At 35.3% G+C, this 25,139-nt stretch overlaps 1 protein-coding gene across 1 annotated transcript; it reads left to right on the forward strand.

Annotated features, from left to right (window-relative positions):
• The first annotated feature begins 669 nt into the window (after positions 1–669).
• Positions 670–11,725, forward strand: SFTPC (surfactant protein C). The gene is made up of 5 exons (XM_053717958.1): positions 670–815; positions 2,323–2,472; positions 7,314–7,433; positions 7,939–8,046; positions 9,412–11,725. Exons 1-5 carry the CDS (start codon positions 729–731, stop codon positions 9,529–9,531), a joined length of 585 nt encoding a protein of 194 aa, XP_053573933.1. The 5' UTR covers positions 670–728; the 3' UTR covers positions 9,532–11,725.
• Positions 11,726–25,139: the final 13,414 nt, after the last annotated feature.

The following is a 25,139-nucleotide window of genomic DNA, read 5'->3' on the forward strand; positions in this document are numbered from 1 at the left end:
TGGATTGCAATTTTGGCTGGAATGTCCCTTTAAAGTTTAGGTGTGGAAAAGTAAAAATTGGTTCATAAAACACCTTTAAACTGACACTGCTTTTGTCATTCTGGATAAAACATAATTCCATAAATATATAAACTGTAAAAAAAACATCCATATGATGCTTTCTGTTTAATTAAATTATATTAAAAGTTTCATTGGGAAATGTAAAAATATGAGTTGCTAATAATACACAGGATTATATAAAGCTTGAAAAGGAGTATAAATAAGCAAAACCTTTCAGAACCATAGATATGCTGGGGCATGACCTACACGCATGACCTACACGCATGACCTACACGCATGACCTACATTCACTGACATTATAGAGAATTATAATCTCTTATCCTAGGATGTTGTCACTATATACGTTGCTTCTATACATTTCTGTGAATAGAATAAGATAAAAACTGATAAGTTATAGACAGTTTTCGAGTGAATCGAGGACAATAACTGGAATTAGTAGAGCAATGCTCTGCAGAATTTAGGCTGAGGTGAAGTACTTGACTTCTGTGTTTTAAGAACCTGATAGAGGGGATAGGTTAGCAGTACAGACACTCTCAAAAGTTCTTAAAAATGCAATAAGTGTATTTGTTCTTTAAACATATGTGGAGTGGGAGCAAACACTTAAAGAGCTGGGTCTGAGGGACACTTCAAGGCTCTGCCTCTCTCCCTAGTACATATATATACAGGAAATGTGTCCTGTCCCAGCACTTGTGCACAAGTTAGCAGAACAGAGAAGCATGGATCAGAGCAAAACTGTCCTCATGGAGGTGCCACCGGTAAGTCTATGGAGCCATGATGCATGGAAAGTGTTAATTTTAAAATCTATCTATCTATATATATATATATATATATATATATATATAAAAATAAATATATGCACCTAACATATATAAGCAAATTAATTTGATACTTCTTGCTTTTGTGTAAAAATTTAGCTTGTAACTTGTGTTGCTTTTATTTTGTTATTTGAAATAACATTTGTTCCTGTTATATCCCCACTTATACTGCATATTTATATACTTAGTACTGGTTATAGAAAAGCTATGTAAACAAGAAGGTTTAGAAAAAATTACATTCCTAGTGGGTGGTAAGAGAGAGAGATAATAAAATGTTAATTTTCTATTGTATTGGTCTCACTGTGTATATAAACAAGAAAAGAAGGATTTTGTGTAAACATAGAGAGATAAGCTAATGAGGTCTACTCTCTTTTGAAATTCAGCCCATTTGATTAGGTTGTGGTTTCAACTACCAGATATATCTATTTCATATACAAAAATACACCTGAAGGAGAAATTTTCCATACATTTTAAACTCTGCAGCTGGTATAAAAAGTAATTGTAAACACATTATGGGGAAACCAGTTTTACAGTACACTGCCCCTTTAAATAGTAAATACATGCTAGAGAGAATTATGTATTCAAATCAAAGATAAGCCTGAGAATAATATGCAGACACTTTTTTTTTAAAATTATATTAGTTGTTTAAATATTAAAGATAAAAGTGTTAGCATTAAGTTTCAACAAAGTGATTTTCCTATCAGTTTCTCCTACTAAGAACAATTAGAGAGATAGAAATCCGCCAATAAAAGAGAGTATGTAAAGAAACTATGTGGAATAAAGTATTTTAATACGGCTGTGTGGAATACTGGATTAACTATCTAACAAGGTTTTTTTTATAAAGTCTTGTTTGCACAGTCTCTTTTATTGCCTGTTTTCTATATGCCCCAAATTGTCATCATCAGAAGAGAGAGATAAGTGGAAAACCGAGGTTTGCACATGTTGGCGCCTATTACTATTGAAGTGGAATTGAGAAAAACAACAATTTTTAAAGTAAAATTACCGGAAACGGGGACAAAATAAATCAAATATTTTGCAAAGTTTGTTTTTTTTAACTACACATAAACATTTTATATTACAATTTTATACTGTTTAATGTCCCTTTAAGGGAGATACAATAAACATACTTAACATGATTTTAAAGTTTTAAATGCTTTATTTCATATGGAAGTATTTTGCAATGCAACTGCAGATTTATATACTCTCTCTCTCTGTGGCCAGTTATGTACAGATGTAAGTACAGATCTAAATAATCTCCTACACTGATCAAACAATCACCATGTAGCATGTTGCAGGGTTAGCATTAAGAATTATGTAAGATGCATTTCAGCCTCTGTGTATGTTTTTTTAACTACACATTATAAAGCATGTGATGTGAAATGACAGATGTATTTGACCTGTATTATTTGCAAACTAGCAGTAAAAGCCTTTTTTGTCTCTTTCCCAGGTGTACTCTGAATTCCCTTTACCCAGAATCCCTTGTCTTGGAGGCGTCAAGAAGCTACTGTGCGTAGTGCTGGTTGTAGTTGTCCTGGTGGTGGTCCTTGTTGCTGTCCTCCTGATGGGTCTGCACATGAGCCAGAAGCACACAGAGACGGTCAGAGCCAGTATATAGTGAATCAGTTAATAATAAAGCAGTTAGGGTTATATGAGCTGAGGTGACAGGTCTGTAGATTTGCATAAACAACAAATGCATGATAACAAGACAATGCAATAGCACTTTAAATGAGTAGTAGACAAATTTCAAAGTTATGATTGTCTATTTCCACTTCCCCTGTACCATGTGACAGCCATCAGCCAATCACAAATGCATATACTTATATTCTGTGAATTCTTGCACATGCTCAGTAGGTGCTGATGACTCAAAAAGTGTAAATATAAAAAGACTGTGTACATTTTGTTAATGGAGGTAAATTGGAAAGTTGTTTAAAATTCTATGATCTATCTGAATCATGACATTTTAATGTTGACTTGAGTGTCCTTTTAAAAGGCTATGAAAAGGTGCTTCTAGTAAAAACAAAAATGCTAATCAAAGTAAATATAAATAGAAACAGATTGTGTAAAAACAGCAAACAACTTACATGTCTTCTTGCCCTCAGGTTGATGAGCTGACATGTTGGTAACTTAAAGGGACAGTCGAGTGAAATTTAAACTTTCATGATGATGATAGGGTGTGTAATTTTAAACAACTTTCCAATTTACTTTTATCATCCAATTAGCTTTATTCTCTTGGTATTCTTTTGTTGAAATCTAAACCTAGGTAGGCTTGTATGCTAATTTCTAAGCCCTTCAAGGCCGCCTCTTATTTAAATGCATTTGACAGTTTTTCACTGCTAGAGGCAGTTAGTTCATGTGTGCGATATAGATAACATTGTGCTCACGTCCTTGGAGTTACTGAGAGGGCACTGATTGGCTAAAAGGCAAGTCTGTCAAAAGAACTGAAATAAGGGGGCAGTGTGCAGAGGCTTAGATACAAAATAATCACAGAGGTTAAGTATATTTAATATAACTGTGTTGGTTATGAAAAACTGGGGAATAGCTAATAAAGGGATTATCTAGCTTTTTAAACAATAACAATTATGGAGTAGACGTCCTGTTTATATAGCTCCTGTTACCCTAGATGATTTATGAAATCAAGCTAGATATGACTTCCTGTAGAGACCCCAGCCCACTTGTAGGGCTGTGACAGGAAGTAATGGACATTGCACAAATGAAGCTTACAAATAAATAAAAAGTAAAACCATTTTAAAATGATGAATAATACATAATGCAATGATTTATTTTAAGTATAATCCACTGCTTCATGTTTTTATTTTATTACAATAATGAAACATACTGTTTTAAATCTCTTTAATATATGTATTCACACAGTACCTAGAATTTAGCACAGATAACGTTTTGTGTAGAGGTGCAGAGTGCTATAGAAGATTGGAGTCAGATGTAAACAATAGAGGGCTGCATTTTAGTCCTTGGGCTTAAAGGGACAGTCTACACCAGAATTGTTATTGTTTAAAAAGAAAGATAATCACTTTTTTACCCATTCCCCAGTTTTGCATAACCAACACAGTTATATTTATATATTTTTTACCTCTGTGATTATCTTGTATCTAAGCCTCTGCAAACTGCCCCTTTATTTCATTTCTTTTGACAGACTTGCAGTTTAGCCAATCAGTGATGGCTCCCAGGTAACTTCACGTGCATGAGCACAGTGTTATCTATATGAAAAATATGAACTAACACCCTCTAGTGGTGAAAAACTGTTAAAATGCATTCTTAAAGGATTACTTTCTGTTATAATTTTTAAGCTAAACAACTAACATATTAAAGTTAATAAACATTAATTAAAACCTACTGACCTATATTTTCTACAAAACGAAGATTAATAAAGTTCTAAAAGTTATATCTTTTATTCGCCGATGATGTCACGTTATCCTGCCCACTATTTTCAGCACTGAGTGTTCAAAATACTTAAACCAATAACTTTGTGTTTAAAGCGCCATTTTGAAACCTAGGTATTGTAAACGTATTGGTACAGAGCGAAGGATACCCACAGAGTGGGTTTGGAAAACAATTACATTTGCAGACACGATTTCTGATATACGGTAGAGATATGTTAATGAAATGCTATTGATAAAAAGCGTATTTGGGGTAGTTAGTAACAGGCATAGAAAATATTTACTTACAGTGGCCCTTTAAGAGGCGGCCTTCAAGGTCTAAGAAATTAGCATATGAACATCCTAGGTTAAGCTTTCAACTAAGAATACCAAGAGAACAAAGAAAAAATGGGGATAAATGTAAATTGGAAAATTGTTTAAAAATGCATGCCCTATCTGAATCATGAAAGTTTTTTTTTTTTAACTAGACTGTCCCTTTAAAGTTGGGCAAGAATGTTAAAGCCCATGAGCTAAAAGCGACATGAACCCCAACATTTTTTTTCATGATTCAGATAGGGTAAAATGTAATAAAGAATCTCATTTATTTATATTATCAATTTAACTTTGTTCTCTTAGTATCTCTTGGGGAATGGTTAGAAAAGGGATTATCTGTCATTTTTAAACAATAAACATTTTCAGATAGACTGTCCCTTTAAAATTGTTTTACATTTGGAGGAGCACTAGATGGCAATGTTTGCTGCCATACAGTGCTCAAGACACGTGCACTTTAGCTACCTAGGTATCCTCTTCAACAAAGAATACCATGAGAGCAAAGCAAATGTAATTTTTTGTTTAGTTGTGTGCTCTCTCTGAATTATGAAAGAAGAAAATTGGGTGTCATGTCCCTTTAATAATGAGTAATAATTGTCACAAATACCTTATAAATGATTAAAGGTATATTAAACAGTATACAATTGTAATATAAAATGTCTAATTATGTCTAGTTGAAAAAAACTTTCCAATATACTTTAATTATTTATTGTGTCCCCTTTTCCTGTAATTTAACTCTGAGTTTCTATAGGCACCACCATGTTTAAATTTAAGTTTTCCTGTTTTCTTACTCTTCTGCTGAGAACAATTAGAGACAGATATAAAACAGGCAATAAAAGAGACTGTACAAACAAGGCTGTGTGGAACATCAGATTTTCTAACTTTTTTTTTTTAGACAGCCTTGTTTGTACAGAGTCTATTTATTTAAGATAGAGTATTGCATTTTAAACAACTTTCTAATTCACTTCTATTACCAATGTTGCTTTGTTCTCTTGGTATCTCTTGTTGAAGATTGAACCTAGATGGTATGATTGGAGCTTAGGAGTGTGCACGTGTCTTTAGCAATCTATGTGTGTGTACATATGTATGTATGTATATATATGTTTTAAAGACATATATATATATATATATACACATATAAACACATAAATACATAAGTATACATATATATATATATATATATATATATATATATATATATATATATATATATATAAGTGCATTGGACCCTTTGCAGTTAAAGGGACACTAAACCCAAAATTTTTCTTTCATGATTTAGATAGAGAATCCAATTTTAAACAACATTCCTATTTACTTCTATTATCTAATTTGCTTAATTTTGTAGATATCTTTTGTTGAAGAAATAGCAATGCACATGGGTGAGCCAATCACACAAGGCATCTATGTGCAGCCACCAATCACCAGTTACTGAGCCTATCTAGATATGCTTTTATCAAGAGAATAAAACAAATTAGATAATAGAAGTGAATTAGAAAGTTGTTTAAAATTGCATGCTTTTTCTAAATCATGAATGACAAATGTTTGGTTTAATGTCCCTTTAATCAGATGAAAAAATATTTATGCAATATTCATATTTAATAAAGTGTTATACTATGTATTTACTGTAAATATTTTACATTCCAGTTCTGCACATAAATAGATATTCCCATATATCTGTATATATCTATACCTATATATAATAATCTATAAATATATATAGATATACAGTATATTGTACCAAAATATCCTTAGATAAATATGTAGAAATATGTATTTATGAATAAATAGAAAATATTCTGCTATGTGAAGAACATTGGAATGTGAAATATTAATTTTTTCATGTCGGGTGAGCACACTTGAGAATATGCGATCGGGTTTGCACGTGAGTAGGGTGTTTTCCCCCACTTTTTGACTGCTATGGGGGAATACGTTAATGTGGTTGCAATATTTTAAAGGGATAGTCTAGTCAAAAATAAACGTTTATGATTCAGATAGAACAGGCAATTTTAAGCAACTTTCTAATGTACTCCTATTATCAATGTTCACTTGCTGATTGGATGGCTACATTTAGACACCAATCAGCAAGCGCTACCCAGGTGCTGAACCAAAAATGGTCCGGCTTCTAAGCTTACATTCCAGCTTTTTAAAATAAAGATACCAAGAGAACGAAGAAAGATTGATAATAGCAGTAAATTAGAAAGTTGCTTAAAATTGCATGCTCTATCTGAATCATTAAAGTTTAATTTTGACTATACTATCCCTTTAAGTTTATCCTTTTGCAAACTTTTTAATTTCAACTTGTAATACGAGCACTACCCGACATGCACAAAAAGCTTACTTCTAGCATAGTTAGCGCGAGAGCTGGAGTGTTAAATACCGCTCCACTTGTAATCTGGCTCTATGTGCTGCATAGCTAGTTGAATTAAGAATCACACCCGAGTGGCCATATCACAGTTGCCATAATACTGTAGAACAGAATCGCTGTGTAATTAGAAATTAGGCTCCTGTACATAAACTTTTAACAAAAATGTTTTTTCAATAATCATGTTCCCAATAAGTATATTCATTCAGTATTATTATCATTTATTTGTATAGTGCCGCTGTAGTAAAGATAAAATCAATAATATGTCAAATAAATGAAGTCATTTATACTGATCATTTTATAAAAGTAACAATGCAGATCATATGCACAGGATGGACACATATTGATTAGCGTATCTGTATATTTATTTAGATTTTCCAGATGTCACTGCAAGAAGGAGCTGACCATGGTCAGCGGGGGACGGGCGTGGCAACCTTTCACTTGGACACAGGGATCAATACCTCAGCTAGTGTTGTGTATGACTATAGCAAGGTAAGGTCTGATGTGCTGTATAGGCTCTGGTGCTTGTAGGGTTAAAGGGATACTGAACCCAAATTTGTTTTTCATGATTCAGATAGAGCATGTAATTTTAAGCAACTTTCTAATTTACTCCTATTATCAAATTTTCTTAGTTTTCTTGGTATTTTTAGTTGAAAAAGCAGGAATGTAAGCTTACGAGCCGGCCCATTTTTGTTTCAGCACCCTGGCTGGATAGCTCTTCCTGATTGGCGGCTGTATTAAGCCACAAATCAGCAAGCAGTACCCAGGTGTTGAACCAAAGATGGGCTGGCTTGTAAACTTACATTTCTGCATTTTCATATAAAGATACCACGAGAACGAAGAAAAAATGATAATAGGAGTAAATTAGAAAGTTGCTTAAAATTGAATGCTCTATCCGAATCATAAAATAAAATATTTGGGTTAAGTACCCCTTTAAGGAGGAGAGGCTCTCGTAAAGTTTATGATAACCAGGTAGTGACCCCCCCTCTCACCACAGCTCTTGATCTGCACTCGCCCTCGTCCAGGACACGCGTGTTACATCACAAGGATGGATCCCGACAATGTACCAAGCTTGCAGAGTATCGCAGAAAAGATGTTGAGCAAGGTGAGCGAGATATAGAACTACAAGATATGAAGCACAGAAATAGACAGCAACTAAAAATGACTAGGACAAGTGAATCAAATTGCAAAACACACAGTACAAAAAGACACTGAGAAGATTAGGGTTACTGTAGATTACGGTTGTCCAACCTTTTCATATGAGGGCCCAATGAAATTTTGTTTGTTTTTTTTAAACATTTTTAAAACATTATTTGAAACAAAAATATGTACTGCAGGGACATTTAATTAAAGTTCCATTAAATACAGTAACATTACATAATCAGCAAATGCATAACGAAACGAAAATGCAATAGCACTTAGTCTGGATTTCAAAGATTTTTTCTTTTTCAGACACATATAAACAATTTCTTTCCTGCCCCTGTATCATGTGACAGCCGTCAGCCAATCACAGACTCATATATATGTATACACAGTGAACTCACATACTCAGTACATGAAAATATATTAGCATGAAAGGTTTTGTACTTAAAACGGTTTAAACTAACTTTAAAATGTAATTGAAACAATCAAGACATTGTTTGTGAATTAATGAAGAACTCAACCCTAGGGACAGATTGCTCAATGGCTGATAACAGCATGAGAAACAAGGGATATAAACCCAATTTTTTTCTTTTGTGATTCAGATAGAGCATGCAATTTAAAAAAACTTTCCTTATTTACTCCAATTATCAATTTTTCTTCGTTCTCTTGTTGTCTTTATTTGAAAAAGCAGGAATGTAAGGTTAGGAGCCGGCCCATTTTTGGTTCAGAACCTGGGTAAGGCCTGCCGATTGGTTTGCTACATATAGCCACCAATCAGCAAGCGCTACCCAGGTGTTGAACCAAAAATGGACTGTCTCTTAAGCTTACATTCCTGTTTTTTCAAATAAAGATAGCATGAGAACAAAGAAAAAAATGATAATAGGAGTAATTTAGAAAGTTGATTAAAATGGCATGCTCTATCTGAATCATGAAAGAAAAAAAATGTGGGTTTAGTGTCCCTTTAATGTCGCCTTACCTAGAGAAATGCATTGGTGCTACTGAGGAGCGCTCGGTGAGCCAATCAGGAGTGATGTACAATCAAAAGCCTGTCCTGCTTGTGGCATATCAGCTGTACATTTTTGCAGGGGTTAAACACATAGCAAATGAGCAAAAAAAAACCCAGATTTAATATAACCTTTTTTTGTGCAAAAATAGGGCTGTTTCTTATGCATGATAGACAGCATTAGCTTTTACTGTCCCTTTATAATTACAGCCTAGTTCAACTTGCTATGTAACCTGCTTAGGCTCATATAACTGGTGTGGTGGTCAGGGGTTCTGACATATAAAATAAATAGCTAAAAGTACTGATGTGTTTCTTTTCACCTAGGTTGCCCCTGATTCTGCCAGACAAAAAGAGAATAACAGCATGGAGCCTGTGAGTGACATCTCCATTCTGGGACGAACCATAAAAGTGCTGTGTGGGGAACTCCCAGTGTACTGGGCTTGAAATTCATCAATGATGTTGATATAGTGTGAATACTGTTACTGTCTCGTGCACACACCGTGTGACCTCTACCCAGTGTGACCGCTATATGTCTGCCCTCCTCATATCTGGACATTTTGTATCAGTAGACTTCCTGCCATTCACTGTATGTTATTATACTGGAAGTGTTCTCTATTATTTCCAAGCACAATAATAATAATCTCTCTCTGACACTTCTATGTCTTCATTATTCAGTTTCAGAAACACATTTCCTGTAAGGCTTACCTGTTACCTGTTAAAGTTGGGAGGAGGATCTCCTCAAATTATATTTGGTTTAATCATTTAACATTTTTTTTTATAAAGGACATTTTTTTCAGCATGGCATAGTTTTTTTATGGTTATTTTGAGAAACGTTCCAACTTTTTTGATGGTATCAGGAATTTAGTGCAGAGGTTAAAATAGCCCATCTGTACAAACAGTCACATTAAAAGGGACAGTCTAGGCCAAAATAAACTTTCATGATTCAGATAGAGCATGTAATTTTAAACAATTTTCCAATTTACTTTTATCACCAATTTTGCTTTGTTCTCTTGGTATTCTTAGTTGAAAGCTTAACCTAGGAGGTTCATATGCTAATTTCTTAGACCTTGAAGGCCACCTCTTTTCAGAATGCATTTTAACAGTTTTTCACCACTAGAGGGTGTTAGTTCACGTATTACATATAGATAACACTGTGCTCGTGCACGTGAAGTTATCTGGGAGCAGGCACTGATTGGCTAGACTGCAAGTCTGTCAAAAGAACTGAAATAAAGGGGCAGTTTGCAGAGGCGTGGATACAAGATAATCACAGAGGTTAAAAGTATATTATTATAACTGTATTGGTTATGAAAACTGGGGAATGGGTAATAAAGGGATTATCTATCTTTTAAAACAATAAAAATTCTGGTGTAGACTGTCCCTTTAAAGAGACACAAAATGGTTACTAACTAATCGACATAATGATTTATTCAAATCAAAGATTAGCCTTAGAATAATATGCAGATGTAAATTAAAATTATGCAAGTTGTACTGAAGACATATGTGTAAAGTTTTAGTCCATATAAAGTAATAGATGTACGTGTTGTAACCTAGATATCCCTTACCTTATATAATCTGCTAATGCTAATTAGGGACATATATAAATGAATAACTAGAGTAAACAAACAATGGCTGTTTGGAATATAGCATTGAGAGGCTTGTGAAGTCTGAAAACTGAATTATCATGGAAATTGGAAAGCTCATAATTTTCAGAGTTAAATTATAGGAAGGGGCACAATACATAAAGATAGTTTGCCACAATCTCAGTGTTTAATATCCTTTTAAGCCAGGTGCTGACTTGAACAGGATTCCTGTTTTTACATCCACAAAATACATATAATATTTCCCCTTTAAAGGGACATAATACTCATATGATAAATCACTTGAAAGTGATGCAGCATAACTGTAAAAAGCTGACATGAAAATATCACCTGAACATCTCTATGTAAAAAAATGTTTTCAGCTCACCAGAGAAATTTTCTTCAGCTCACCAGAGAAAGTGCTCTGTGAACAGTAATATTTCAGCTGCTGTCCATCTGCAAGTTGAAAAGAACAGAACAAAACAATAGCCATCAGCAGTGCTGAGGTCATGCTTTGTTTTGCTGTGATCTCATGAGATGTCACTGAACTCTCATGAGATTTCATAGTAAACTTCCTAAAAATGAATAGGGAAATAACATGACTGTGTCTGCACATGCCAGATGCACAATCTCTTGCAAGTCCAGGACTAGCATCCTGATTGTCTGCTTAAAGTCCCTTTACCGTGACTACCTTTTTTACATAGAGATGTTCAGGTGATATTTTCTAGTCAGCTTTTTACAGCTATGTTGCATCACTTTCAAGTGCTTCAATATTTTTGTATCATGTCCTTTTAAGCTTCAAGCCCATGTTTCTCCCACTCTTTATATTTTATTTTATTTCCTTCTTTGTTCATCATTTTTATTACTTGTCCTAATTCTTCCCTCTATCCCATGACATCATCGTTCTACAATCCCACACTATGTTCCTTTGACCTCAGACAAACTGAGATATGAGGATATCTGGATTGGATTCAAGGTTAATGTGCTTTTTTCCTTTGCTTTATATTTCTGACAGTTAAAGAGAAATCGGATTTACTGTAAAATAAAATCCTCTGCATTCAGCAATGATTCAGTATCTCTGTGCTTGTATATGCGTGTGTGCTTACGCAGCTATGTTTATGTGTGGGTGTGAGTTTTATATATATAAGCAATGTTCTATTTAAAATAAGTCATCTCCAAATATTATAAAATAATCACACAAGATTGTATCCGGAATGTCATAAACTTTACAAATCTACTCAAGGTAATCCATATGGCAGTTTATTACACACCTCAGTGTTAAATCAACAAACGCTATTAGTGCCTTCAAAACAAATGTTTCAGTTTCACTATGGAAATTTCATTAAAGGGATTTTCTTTTGCGTTACAGACAGAGCATACAATTTAAAAAAAAAAAAAAAGTTTCAAATTTATATCGGTTATCAAATTTGCTTTATTCCCATGCTATTCTTTGTTGAAGTGATAGCTAGGCTGGTGTTTAGTGCACAAATGGATAACATTCATGCAAAACTGCTGCCATATAGTGATCCAGACTCATGCATGCACCTGAGCTTTACATCCCTGCTTTTCAACAAAAAATACCAAGAGAATGAAGAAAATGTGATAATAAATTGGAAAGTTGTTAAAAATTGCATGCTCCAATGGAACCATGAAAGAACATGTTTGGGGTTCATGGCTCTTTAAGGGCAAAAATAATCCTTTTAAAAACCTTCCTTCTGCAGTCATGTGGTAGTCTTTGCAGCCTGTCACAATTGTTGTCTATGGAAATCTGCAAATTCTAAGTGTTAAATTAGTGAAAGAAATAATGCGCAAAGATGTTGGCATGTTACCATGGAAACTGAATACTGCAGAGCATTTGTAAAAGCTCCCATCCATAATATAAGGTCTAAACAAAGCCGAATTGTTGTCCAATTTTTAGTTTTCATCACTCTGTACTGATAATGAAATGCCTGCAGTGTCCAATACGTTCAGAGACCTAGGTTTTCATTTAATGACGTCAATCCTGGACATAGCTTTTTTTTGTAACAGTAATGCAATATAATAATAGTACTCAGTGTTCTTCACATAAAATGTTACCAGCCGGGTGACATTATGAAGTAGATGGTTGGGGGCAGTTTAATACGTAGCAATATTATAACAATTTCTGCTATTTATACATGTTATTTAAGCTAGCCAAACACACAATAAAAGGGACATGAAACCTAAACCATTTTCTGATAGGACATGTAATTTTAAAGAATTTTCCAAACGACTCCTTTTATCTAACGTTCTTTGTTCTCTTAGTATCATTTGTTGAAAAACACACCTAGGTAGGGTCAGGAACAGTAATGCATTATTGTGAGCTAGCTGCTGATTGGTGGCTGCACATATATGTCACTTTTAATTGGCTCAGTCAGTATGTTCAGCTAGCTCCCAGTAGTGCTTTGCTGCTCCTTCAACAAAGGTTACCAAGTGAATTAAGCAAATGTGATAATAGAAGTAAATTGGAAAGTTGTTTAAAAATGTATGCTCTATTTGAATTATGAAAGAAAACATTTGGGTTTCGTGTCCCTTTAATATAATAATTTAACATAAATGAATACAAAACAATAGTAATCTTGTGACCACATAAAAAAAATACAACAAATACAAATGTGTTAATGGGGCCGATTTATCAAGGGCCGAATGGCCCCTGATGAAGCAGTTATGAAGCAGAGGTCTTAAGACCGCTGCTCTTTAACTGGTCCGCTGCCTCTGAGGCTGTGGACATAAATCCAAACAATCCTATACGATTGGGTTGATTGACACCCCCTGCTAGCGGCAAATCTGCAGGGGGCGGCATTGCACAAGCAGTTCACCAGAACCCCTTGTGCAATGTTAAATGCTGACAGTGTATGCTGTCGGCATTCAGCGATGTCTGTCAGACAAGATACGCTACAGCGTATCATGTGACAGACATTGATAAATCGGCCCCTGTGTGTATAAACAAAAAGATACAGCAAAAAGAAGTCCAGAATGAGGGATGAGAAACTCAAAATGTTTCTTTTATGATTCAGTTAGAGCATGTGTTCTGTCAGACTAGAGAACTCATCAGACTAGCGAACCGAAGTGACGTTCCGTCAGCTGTCTGATAAAAAATCTATACCGCACATGCACTGCTCTTCACAGAGCATTCCAAATGCAACTACTTCACAACCATCAGAATAGTGAATGGAACAGCCACGCGCACTAGCAACATTTATAGTCTGATGAATTCACTAGTCTGACAGAACACATGCAATTTTAAACAACTTTCTCATTTACTTCAAGTATCAAATTGTCTTTGTTCTCTTGGTATCTTTTGTTGTTCTCAACCTATGTTACATGTACTCTTTGGGATACCTGGAGCAAAGGCAAGTAGGGTTGCCACCTCTGCCATGGACACATGCTGCAGGGTGTACCGGGGGAAACATGCACTGCGCACCTGGGGGCCCGGTTTATCAAGGCATCCATCTCAACAGATTTGCGATGGGCCATACGCTTGCCATACATCTCTGGCATGACTCTACATTCGACGGCTGTCTCACAAGTCTTGTTAAATTTTGTAAGCATTTTAAGTTTGCTCAAAATTCCCAATACACTTATTGTAACTAACAGGAAAGTAATACATACTAAAATATAGACAAAAGCAAGTTAAATTGTAGTGAAAAAATGTCAATTTAATTTGGAATTGATGCAAACTGAGCCCATGGGGCCGATTTATCATGTGTCGGATGGACATGATCCGCTGTTTGCATTTATCTTTGCACAAGCATTTCGTGTGAAATGCTTGTGCAATACCGCCCCTGCACATTCACGGCCAATCGTCCACTAGCAGGGGGTGTCAATCATCCTGATCGGATACTGTTCGCCACCTCAGAGGTGGTGGATGAGTTAAGGAGCAGCGGTCTTAACACCGCTGCTTCTTAACTTACGTTTCAGCATCCACTGCTTGATAAATCTACCCCTTTATATCAGGGGTTTTTCAGTTACTTTCTCTCTCCCATGTGAAATTATGAACCCCATAAATCTTAATTATTTTCGGTGGAAGGTACCCCTCATCTCTCTGGGATTTCCAGGTTACTTAGAAAATTCAGTGAGTTCTGTCCCTTTAAAGTCAGCACTATATTCTCTCTCCAAACTAGAGAATGTCTGATTATCTGGCCCATAAAAACTAATTACGCTCTCTGGAGAAATTAAGCTGTCAGATTTTCAGTTTTAATTTAAATAAAAGACACATAAATATAAGCCTAAATTTGTTAAAGTCACAGAGAAACTGTGAAGGCATAATCAGAATTTGTAAAATCCCAATCCTAATTGCACTGCTGTGTACAAAATAAAATACAAAATAGAAAGTGCAAAGTTTAAATGTAATAAAATTTAATCTGAAGTGTAAAGTGATATAAAATAGAAAACATAAAGGGGTCAATTTTATCAAGTTCCGTACAGAGCTTGATGCCCATGTTTCCAGCAAGCGAATACGATCGGGTTGATTGACACCCCCTCTGCAGGGGGTGGCATTGCACCAGCAGTTCACAAGAATAATAAACAAAACTGGTTTATATTACAATCAGATTCCATATTAAGAGATGTGCTGCTAGATTACAAGTGGAGCGCTAATTCAAAGTGTGCCCTTAAATGGGCAAATTCACCTGTTTACAGGTGTGCTAAAAATAACCAGCCATTACCAGTGGCTGGTTAAAGGGACAGTATACACCAATTTTCATATAACTGCATGTAATATATAAAGAATAATATGCACAGATACTGATCTAAAAACACAGTATAAAACCTTTTAAAAATGTACTTGGAAGCTTCCATTTTAGCACTGTTTAAAGGTTAGTCTGGAACACCCAGTGAAAGGGGCTGGACAGCAAAACGAGCAGACACTGCCCCCTCCTCTGCATATGAAAAGACCCTTTACACAAACAGGAGCAAGCTAGAGTAGGTAGACAACAGTCTACATCTAAAATTTTGGGGCTTGGAGACTGAAAATCAGCACAACGTTATTTAAAAAAAAAAAAAAAAAAGGAAAACATTTTTACAAAAAAAGCTGCATAGGCTATATAAATGGGTCACCTACAAAACATTTCTGCAAAGAAAAATCTAGTGTATAATGTCCCTTTAATGCTACCGCTACCATCAGACCTATGGATTATTTTTTTTAAATGTGCCTCAACTGCCCCCCCAAAAAATGTGTCTTTACACAAAAAAAGTGCCTTTACATTGTGGTCTATGGGAACTGTGTGTTCCCTGTAAATATATATGTATATGTTTATATACATATATATTTATTTGTTAATATGTGTATATACACATATTAACACATAAATATACATATATGTATATAAGCATATACATATATATTAATATTTGCTGCCCATTGCTGCGAGACTTACTCCCTTCGCTGCGCTCGGTGAAAAAGTTGAAATAAGTTATAGAAGAACAAGAAATCTAAAAGAAATGCTAAATCCAATCCATTTTATTAAAAAGAACAATGGATTTAAATCAAGAAAGAATGGATCTTTCTGCTGTGGTAATAATTAATTTCTACATCAGTTTAATGCCACAGGAGTCATTTATGTTCTTCAATGTAAGTGCCCGCAAATCTATACTGGAATGACCTCAAGAAAATTACACACCAGAATTTTAGAACATCTGCAAAATATTAGAAATGCTCCCAAAAATCTGCTAAGACAAAAAATTATAACCTCAATAGCTTAACCGTTTTTACAAATATCACCAATCCAAGACATCAGAACTAAAATGTTATGGAATACAAAAAGTTTCATTAGGACTGAGAAGTGATCTTGAAAATGCTTTATTGAAGGGTCACAACCCCAATTTTTTTCTTTCATGGTCCAGATAGAGCATGCAATTTTAAGCAACTTTCTAATTTACTCCTATTATAAAATGTTCTTCGTTCTCTTGCTATCTTTATTTGAAAAAGCAGGAATGTAGCCACCAATCAGCAAGTAGACTTGTGCAGCTTCAAAAAATTTGGTTCGATTCGGATCGATTCGAATTTCAGTTTGGATCGATTCGAATTCGGAAGAAATCGAATGAATTCATTTCGGATTCATTCGGATTCTTTCGGATTCGTGAAAAATTTGTTTCGATTTTCGGAATTTTGGTAAGTGTTAAGTGGATGTGCTGTGTATTACACTAGTATACTGTACAATACTAGTGTAATACACGGCCATCCGAATCTACCGAATAAATTCGAATCGATTCAGATTTATTCGGGAGAGTCGGCACTACTGCAATTCGGAAATTGGAATCGATCCGAATCTCCGAATTCGACAAATTCGTCCGAATTTTGATTCGGACCGAATCGAATCGCACATGTCTATCAGCAAGTGCTACCCAGGTCCCGAACCAAAAATGGGCTGGCTCCTATACTTACATTCCAGCTTGTTCAAATAAAGATAGCAAGAGAACGAAGAAAAAATTATAATAGGAGTAAATTAGAAAGTTGCTTAAAATTGCTTGCTCTATCTGAATCATGAAAGAAAAAATTTGAGTTTTGTGTCCCTTTAAGAGCTGAGTATAACCCAACTGTCTAAATGAACAAATCAACTACTCAGCATTTTTAAATAATCTTGAAATGACATATTAAGCAAGATACCAAAATCAAAGGAAATACTATCAAATTTGGAATACTAATGGGTTTTGAAGCAACATTCAATATTTCAACATCTATTCAATCCACATTTATTTTAATTGTATTTCACAAGCATACACGTGCAATGCACTAATTCTTTCTCTAATTGTTAATCTATTATATCATTCTTACATACTGATTTACAATAATTTGTCACTACATTTTCAATATCAGGTCAAAACTGATAATCACTAACACTTCCATCACTGTCAGATTAATATTTTACACTCACACGCACTTTTCCCAGTATTAATATAATTTATTAGTTATCATCTCATGATTAATAATATATATAAGGATAACAAATTGCTATAACATCACCTTATATATATATATATATATATATATATTTTATATATACTAACATAACAAGTTATAACGCAAAATTGTTATTCTTTAGTACAAATCAAAATAAATGTATAGGGATCCAAAAAGATCTAACTATAAATGTACATAGCTCTCATAAGATATCAACTGCCTTCCAAGTGCAATTAATTGAAAACAATGGCACTGAATTGGCGAGTGACAGGTCCTAAGGACAATGATGCTCCTGTCTATCAAGTAAAGGATGGCTCGGATTCGATATGGATTTGGTTATGGTCGGTGTAAAACGCTTTTTATTCTCTCAGACGCCGGTGTGCGTCACTAATTGAGAAAGCCGTTCTATCAGATTTTGCTACCTTTTCAGAATCTGCTACCTCTGAGTGTGGAATGTGTGGAATGCGATTTTGTAATCAACAGCATGCGCACTGAGAGGTAGCAAATTCTGACAAGGAAGTTGTCCTGTCGGATTTTGCTGCGGACAATAAATGCGCGCATGCACTGTTCAATCACTTGTCATGGTGGACAATGAAAGCATGTCATGCACACATTATATATATATATATATATATATATATATACACATACACACATACACACACTGATAAAAGATATAAATAAAAATGACATATAATATATATATATATATATATATATAATATATATGTAGAAGGTGTAGTAGCACTCCAGCTCCAAATAGCTCCGTTGAGCTCTCCTTGCCCTGGGTGCACTTCAAGAGTATAAATAAACCAGCAAAGAGGAAGTCACTCAGAGGGTTTTGCAAAAAGATAAAGTATTTATTTTGACGTTTCGGGTGTTACCCCTTTCTCAAAAAAACAGCACAGTGTGAAACAATATATTCAACCCCCTTAAATACCCCTGCACAGCAAACAATCAGTGTGGTAAACACCCTGGCACCCGGAAGTAAAACCACGTCACATGACACAAGGTCAAGCCCCGTTGGCATAGCAAGCAGAAGCTCAGTAGTGTAAACCGAGTGAAAGTTAAAAACATAGTGAAAGTTAAAAACACAAGCAAAACAGATTGTTAGGAGCAATATACAAATACAAACAAGGGTTTGCGGAGCCCATGTATAGAACTACCAACATCGGTCTTCTTAAGTCCCCCCTGTCATTTCATGCAGGTAGAAGTAACGAGGCATAGAGGCAAAACACACAAGCCTGGTTGAACCTGCAGTGATAGTCGTTATCACACACTCCATGCCACGGCACATAACCAATGCCAAGGGAAGGTATCAGACAGCTTAGCAAAGCAAAAAATCAGACAACCTAAACAAAGTATACTTCAAAAAACCAGACAACCTAAACAAAGTATACTTAAAAAAACATAACTTAAGAAAATACCCAAGAGAACGTAAACACATAGTTAGAGGCAGTCCCTTATATGGTGTACCTTACTTGTTAGGATAATGTCCGATAGAACCAAAGGCAGGAACAGTCTTGAAAATAGAGAGGTGGTTCATTAGAGAGTCTTGTCACTATAAACAGCAGTGCCAGTCAAGGTGGACATTGAGCCCCCGGGGGGTGATTGTCCCAAGATTGAAAATCCATCTTGACTCTCTTTGTAAGAGAATTTTAGCCCTGTCACCCTCCCTGCTAAGTGGGGGGATGTGGTCGATAATGATGTAGTTAAGGTTGGTTACCTTGTGTCCTGCTACCACAAAATGCCGTGCCACCGGCTGATCTGATGTGCCTTTATCCAATGCTACACGAATCGCGGACCGGTGGTTGGCCATTCTGGTCCTTAAGTCATCCACCGTTTTTCCTACATTAAACATCCCGCACACACAATGCAGGAGGTATACAATGAATTTTGTGGTACAGGTTACCCTGTGTCTGATCTTAAACTTTCTGGTGGAATACGGATGGATGAAGAAGCTACCTGTAGAGAGACCTCCGCAGGTGGTGCAACCCAGGCACCTAAAACAACCTTTTTTAGTTTTAAGCCAGGTGTCATTGCTGTAACAGTTCCTGGGTTTGGTTTTTATTAGCTGATCCCTCAGTGAGGTAGCTCTGCGGTACCCAATTCTGGGTGGGGGCATGCATTTGAAAGGGAAGTCTTTATCAGATGATAAGAGTCCCCAGTTTTGCTTAAGGGTATCAGCAATCCCTTCTTTATTCTTCATATAGGTGGTGGTAAACGCGAGTCTATCCTCAGGTGTGGTAGCATTAGTACCAGCTAGCAGGTCCTTTTGTGCTGTGTCCGATACTGCCATTTTACTGTTTAAGAGATTGTTGTGGTTGTATCCCCTCCATCTGAATTTAGTCATCATGTCAACCAGTTGGTTTCTTTCAGTTCCTCAGTGGTATTATTCCTAGCTACCCTCTTGAATTGGGATAGTGGGAGTGCCTTCTTAAGGCTGGGTGGATGGCAACTGGTTGCATGAAGGAAGGAATTATTTTCCGTTGGTTTACTGAAGAGGGTAGTGTTTAACTTATCACCATGCTTGAAAATTCTTATGTCAAGGAAGTCTATTGCTTGTTTGTCATATGTAAGCTTAAACTTGACTGTCGGATGTACCTTGTTGAGTTCCTCAAACCAGGCTAGTAGTTGATCCTCTGTGTCTGTCCACAGCAGTTGGGTGCCTTGATCCTCAAACTCCGCCATGATTTTTTGCTTTGCTAAGTTGTCTGATACCTTCCCTTGGGTATCTGCATTGGTTATGTGCCGTGGCATGGAGTGTGTGATAACGACTATCACTGCAAGTTCGACCAGGCTTGTGTGTTTTGCCTCTATGCCTCGTTACTTCTACCTGCATGAAATGACAGGGGGGAACTTAAGAAGACCGCTATTGGTAGTTCTATACCTGGGCTCCGCAAATTGTCCAGTAGATCATTACCTGTACTTTATGATATGATATGGTTGAGGCTGTATATGGCTACGTGTATTTATGCTGTGGGATTACGGTCACCCTGGTGATTAACGCTATCTGCATTATAATATACTTCTGCTTGTTTGGTTGTTAACATTTATGTATAAACCCTTGTTTGTATATTGCTCCTAACAATCTGTTTTGCTTGTGTTTTTAACTTTCACTATGTTTTTAATGTTCACTTGGTTGCTATGCCAACGGGGCTTGACCTTGTGTCATGTGACGTGGTTTTACTTCTGGGTGCCAGGGTGCTTACCACACTGATTGTTTGCTGTGCAGGGGTATTTAAGGGGGGTGAATATACTGTTTCACACTATGCTGTTTTTTTTGAGAAAGGGGTAACACCCGAAACGTCAAAATAAATACTTTATCTTTTTGCAAGACCCTGTGAGTGACTTCCTCTTTGCTGGTTTGTATGTATATATATATATATATATATATATATATATATATATATATAAATAAAAATGTGTGCAGGGCATGCTTTCATTGTCCACTGTGACAAGTGATTGAACAGCACATGCGCGCATTTATTGGCTGCAGCAAAATCCAACAGGACAACTTCCTTGTCAGAAGTTGTTACCTCTCAGTGTGCATGCTGCTAATTACATAATCACATTCCTTTTTTTTAATTATTAGTTTTGTAATAGATGTTGCAGTTTGCAATGATTCCATGTAGGCAAAATATTACAACAATTAGTTATAACAAATAACATTCCCACACATTCCTTTTTAACATATGTGGAGTGCAATTATGTAATACAGAGCATACGCACTCAGAGAAAATCAGCTAGAACAACGGCTTTCTCAATAGGTGATGCATGCCAGCATCTCAGAGAATAAATAGCGTTTAACCCCGCCCCAACCAAGTATTATGTAATACTGAGCATGCGCACTCAGAGGTAGCAAATTCTGACAAGGTTGCAAAATCTGATAGAACACCGTAACTAAAACGGCGAAACATGTTAAGGGAGGGATAATAGACGTAATTCTCTTTAATCAGTAATATGGCTCTGTGATTACCTTGAATCCATACAAATGTATAGATATTATAGCAGTGTATAACGTCAACCACAATACCTAAGTTAGTGTGTGCAAGCGGGGAAGTAAACTATAATTATCTAAAGAAAAAAATCTTTGCAGCGTCTATCCAGGGGTCAGCAACCTTCGGCTCCCAGATGTTTTGTAACTACATTTGCCATGATGCTCAGATAGCCTAAAGAGTGTCTCAGCATCGTGGGAAATGTAGTTCCAAAACATCTGGGAGCCGAAGGTTGCTGACCCCCGCTATACAGACAACTAGGATTTGCTAACAGCATGATGAAACATAGACTGGATGTTTAAACGATAATAGTTTATTTAACATTCCTTTAAAATTGATACAATTACAAAACTTTTAAAAGACAACAGTTGCTTATTAGAATGAAGAGCTGCTGAGTACCTAGTTAACCTAAACCTGGCAATGTGCCTGGAAACCATTGAAAAATAATACTGTGGGCAAAATTTATCAAGCCCCGAAAAAATACGCCTAAAAAGTCGCGATTATTTTTACAATAGTTCGCAATGTGTGAAGTCAAAAATGTCGCCAGTATTTATCCAAATTCTAGAGACATTTTTGGGTCAAAACTTTTTTTGCGATGTCAAGCGAATGGCTGATCCTAGTTTTCTTGCGAAAATGTAATTTTCACTTTATTTATCAATCTTAATTTTAGACACCGGTAAATGGTTTATTGTTTTAATCAAGTGATTGTTTAAAAGAATGTTATTTCTTATATATTAAAGTTATTTTTAATTTGCCCCTTCTTTGGCTCTCTTTCATTAAGGAAGGTTGCCCGTTTTTTCGAGCTCACTAATTTCAATTGCACTTAAATTATTTTACTTTTTTATAAAATATTTATTATTATTCAGGATCTGCGCCTTGTTGTGGGCAATTTCTAACCCTAGATACAGCAAGAAAGACATATTTCCATTTTCCCTCCAGACAAACAACAATATCGCTCTTTATTTTTCACTCCTCGCAGCCTATAAATTGGTGAGATTAAAAGCAATAAATATTGCATGCACCACTTTTCATAAATATATGAGATCTGTGAATATATATGGGCATTTTAAAATGCCAATAGAGATTAATACAAGAATTAGGCATTTCCAGACAACTTATTCGCATATACTTAAGACTTGCAAATGGTTATGAGTCAATTTGTTCGCACATATGAAAAGTTGCGACTTTATTGGAGCATAACCTTTCATAAATATGGTGATATCATTTGTGAGGTTTTTTTATGACAAATGTGAGAATTTTCTTATTCTCACTTTGATAAATCTTTCCCTGTGTATTGAGTGAAAAGCTTCACAAGTGCAGCAGCTGAGATTTGATACTCACTTAAAGTAAAAGTCAACTATCCACAACCTCTATTCTACATCTAAATATACATCTTAAATTAAGTTGAGTTTAATTTATCAATTTTTTAAAATATCTATATTTAGCAGAGTAATTTACCTTGCAAGCCGCAACACTATTTCGCAGTTCCTCTGCCCGCCTAAAAAATATATAATTTGTTGTGCAATGATAAATATCGATATACATAATTTATTGGTCCCCCAGTGGTGTCTGAAAAGCTTCAATCTACGCCCTCACCTTCAAATGTGAATGCATCTCTTACTCAATTTCCATTCTTTCATATGTATCACAGCAGAGAGCGGATATTTGCGCATGCGCTAAAAATATTATTGACCAGAGAGAGCACTGATGACCACGTATAGCGTGGGTAAGACCGCTCTTACGTGTACGACTAGAAAACCAGGAAGTTAGCGTGGGGCGGAGGAATCTAAAAGACGGTAGGTATATCAAACATAAATATCTTTAAAATAGGAACAAAATTTAAAAAAAGAAGTTAGCGACTACATAGTATGATACTATGTGAATCCATAGCATTAATACAGTTTCTTAAAATTTACTTTCACTTTAAAGTCATTGTAAACGTTAGCAATGTAGTGCACGGTATATACAATTATTCTTAAAACCAGGGGCACTTTAATTCATTAAATTTTTTAAGGGCGCTTCATTTGTAAAATAATTACCATTTAGTGATGGAAAACATTGTACCATCCCTCCAATCGTAGCATGCCCCACAAGCTAGACACCAATGGGGGCACACAGCGATTGGATGAAGCCTGATTCGTCATCGATCAATTACATAAAGTATGAGTTGCGGGCAGAGGAACAACGCAATGTTTACCATCATTAAATGGTAATTATTTTACAAATGAAGCGTCTTTAAACATTTTAAAGAATAAAAAATGCCCCTGTTTTTAAGAATAATTTTATATACTGGGCAGTAAATTGATAATCTTTACAAAAACTTTTAATAACATAAGAACTGCTATTCCCTTGCACAAATATTAAACTGTTGTTTAAACATTAATTTATCAAATCAATAAGAATTTACTTAACCATACTGGAAAATACTAGGCATAATATAAGCTTAATATAAGGTTTTTCTTAACCTCATTTGGCAAAACAGTTACGATATATGATCATCTCTGAATGAAGCCTGATATACACATATACACAATCTTGAAGCTGAGTTATGATATATATTATCTCTTGCCTTCCACTTTTATTGTAAATGAGAGATATAAATAATATTTGCTAAATACCATCATATTCTAAGCAAAAATATTATAAATAATTCTACAATAAATGCATATATATGCAAATAAGATGAGCGAATAAAATACAAGAAATAGTTTCTGATCACATACTAACTAGAAATTGTGCACTTACTAAAAACAATTTAATTTAGGTTAAAATATGTTTATTTTTCAAATAAATAAGCAGGCTAGGGTAGTTGGGGAGTGATTCCTTGAAAAAGTATATCCTGAACCCGTAATAAATAAAGACCTAAATAGAGTCAGAGAGGAGGACAGAAATAAATATTTTATCATATAAATATATATGTTGCATTCGCATTGCACCTCACTTGTAATACCAGCACACATTTGCGTGTGCTGGTATTACTAAGTGGAGCGCAAATATCGCTTTCGCTCCACTTATAATCTAGCCCTTAGTGTTTAATGTAGATTTAAAATTGTCTGCTGTATCTAAATCGTGAAATAAAAATGTTTGGTTTCATGTCCCTTTAATGAATTTCAGTTTTATTTAGTGAGTTCATGCATATGGTGTCTGAGACAATATCTAGATTGTGAAGAAAAGTGTTGTATTCTACCAGACAGTGTCCTCTCTTTCTGCTTCACCTTCAGTCTGTATTTACAGTCAAGACGAGGTTTGACACCTTTCTTGTAACACATACATACATTTGCATAAATAATTATACAACGTAACTCAGAAAAGAAAGCCGCTAGGACTGATTTGAAATGATTATTTGTTTAAAATTTAAACCTAAACCACTTAGGGCTAGATTACAAGTGGAGCACTATTTAGTGCTTTCCCTTGATCGCTAATACCGCCTGAAGTAAATGTTTGCACGCGTGGGAGTGCTCGAATCGCAAGTTGAAAGTAAAAGCTTTGCACACACACATACAATATATATATTTTTATATATGCACATACAGTATACATATGTGTGATCGCAAATAT

This window comes from Bombina bombina, chromosome 6 (assembly GCF_027579735.1).
Source record: "Bombina bombina isolate aBomBom1 chromosome 6, aBomBom1.pri, whole genome shotgun sequence".
NCBI lineage: Eukaryota > Metazoa > Chordata > Amphibia > Anura > Bombinatoridae > Bombina > Bombina bombina.

Coding starts and splice junctions, on each gene's coding strand:
- SFTPC (XM_053717958.1), top strand. CDS start 729: ATGTGTCCTGTCCCAGCACTTGTGCACAAGTTAGCAGAACAGAGAAGC. Junction 2,473..7,313: donor GCCAGAAGCACACAGAGACG/GTCAGAGCCAGT, acceptor ATATTTATTTAG/ATTTTCCAGATGTCACTGCA. Junction 8,047..9,411: donor CAGAAAAGATGTTGAGCAAG/GTGAGCGAGATA, acceptor CTTTTCACCTAG/GTTGCCCCTGATTCTGCCAG.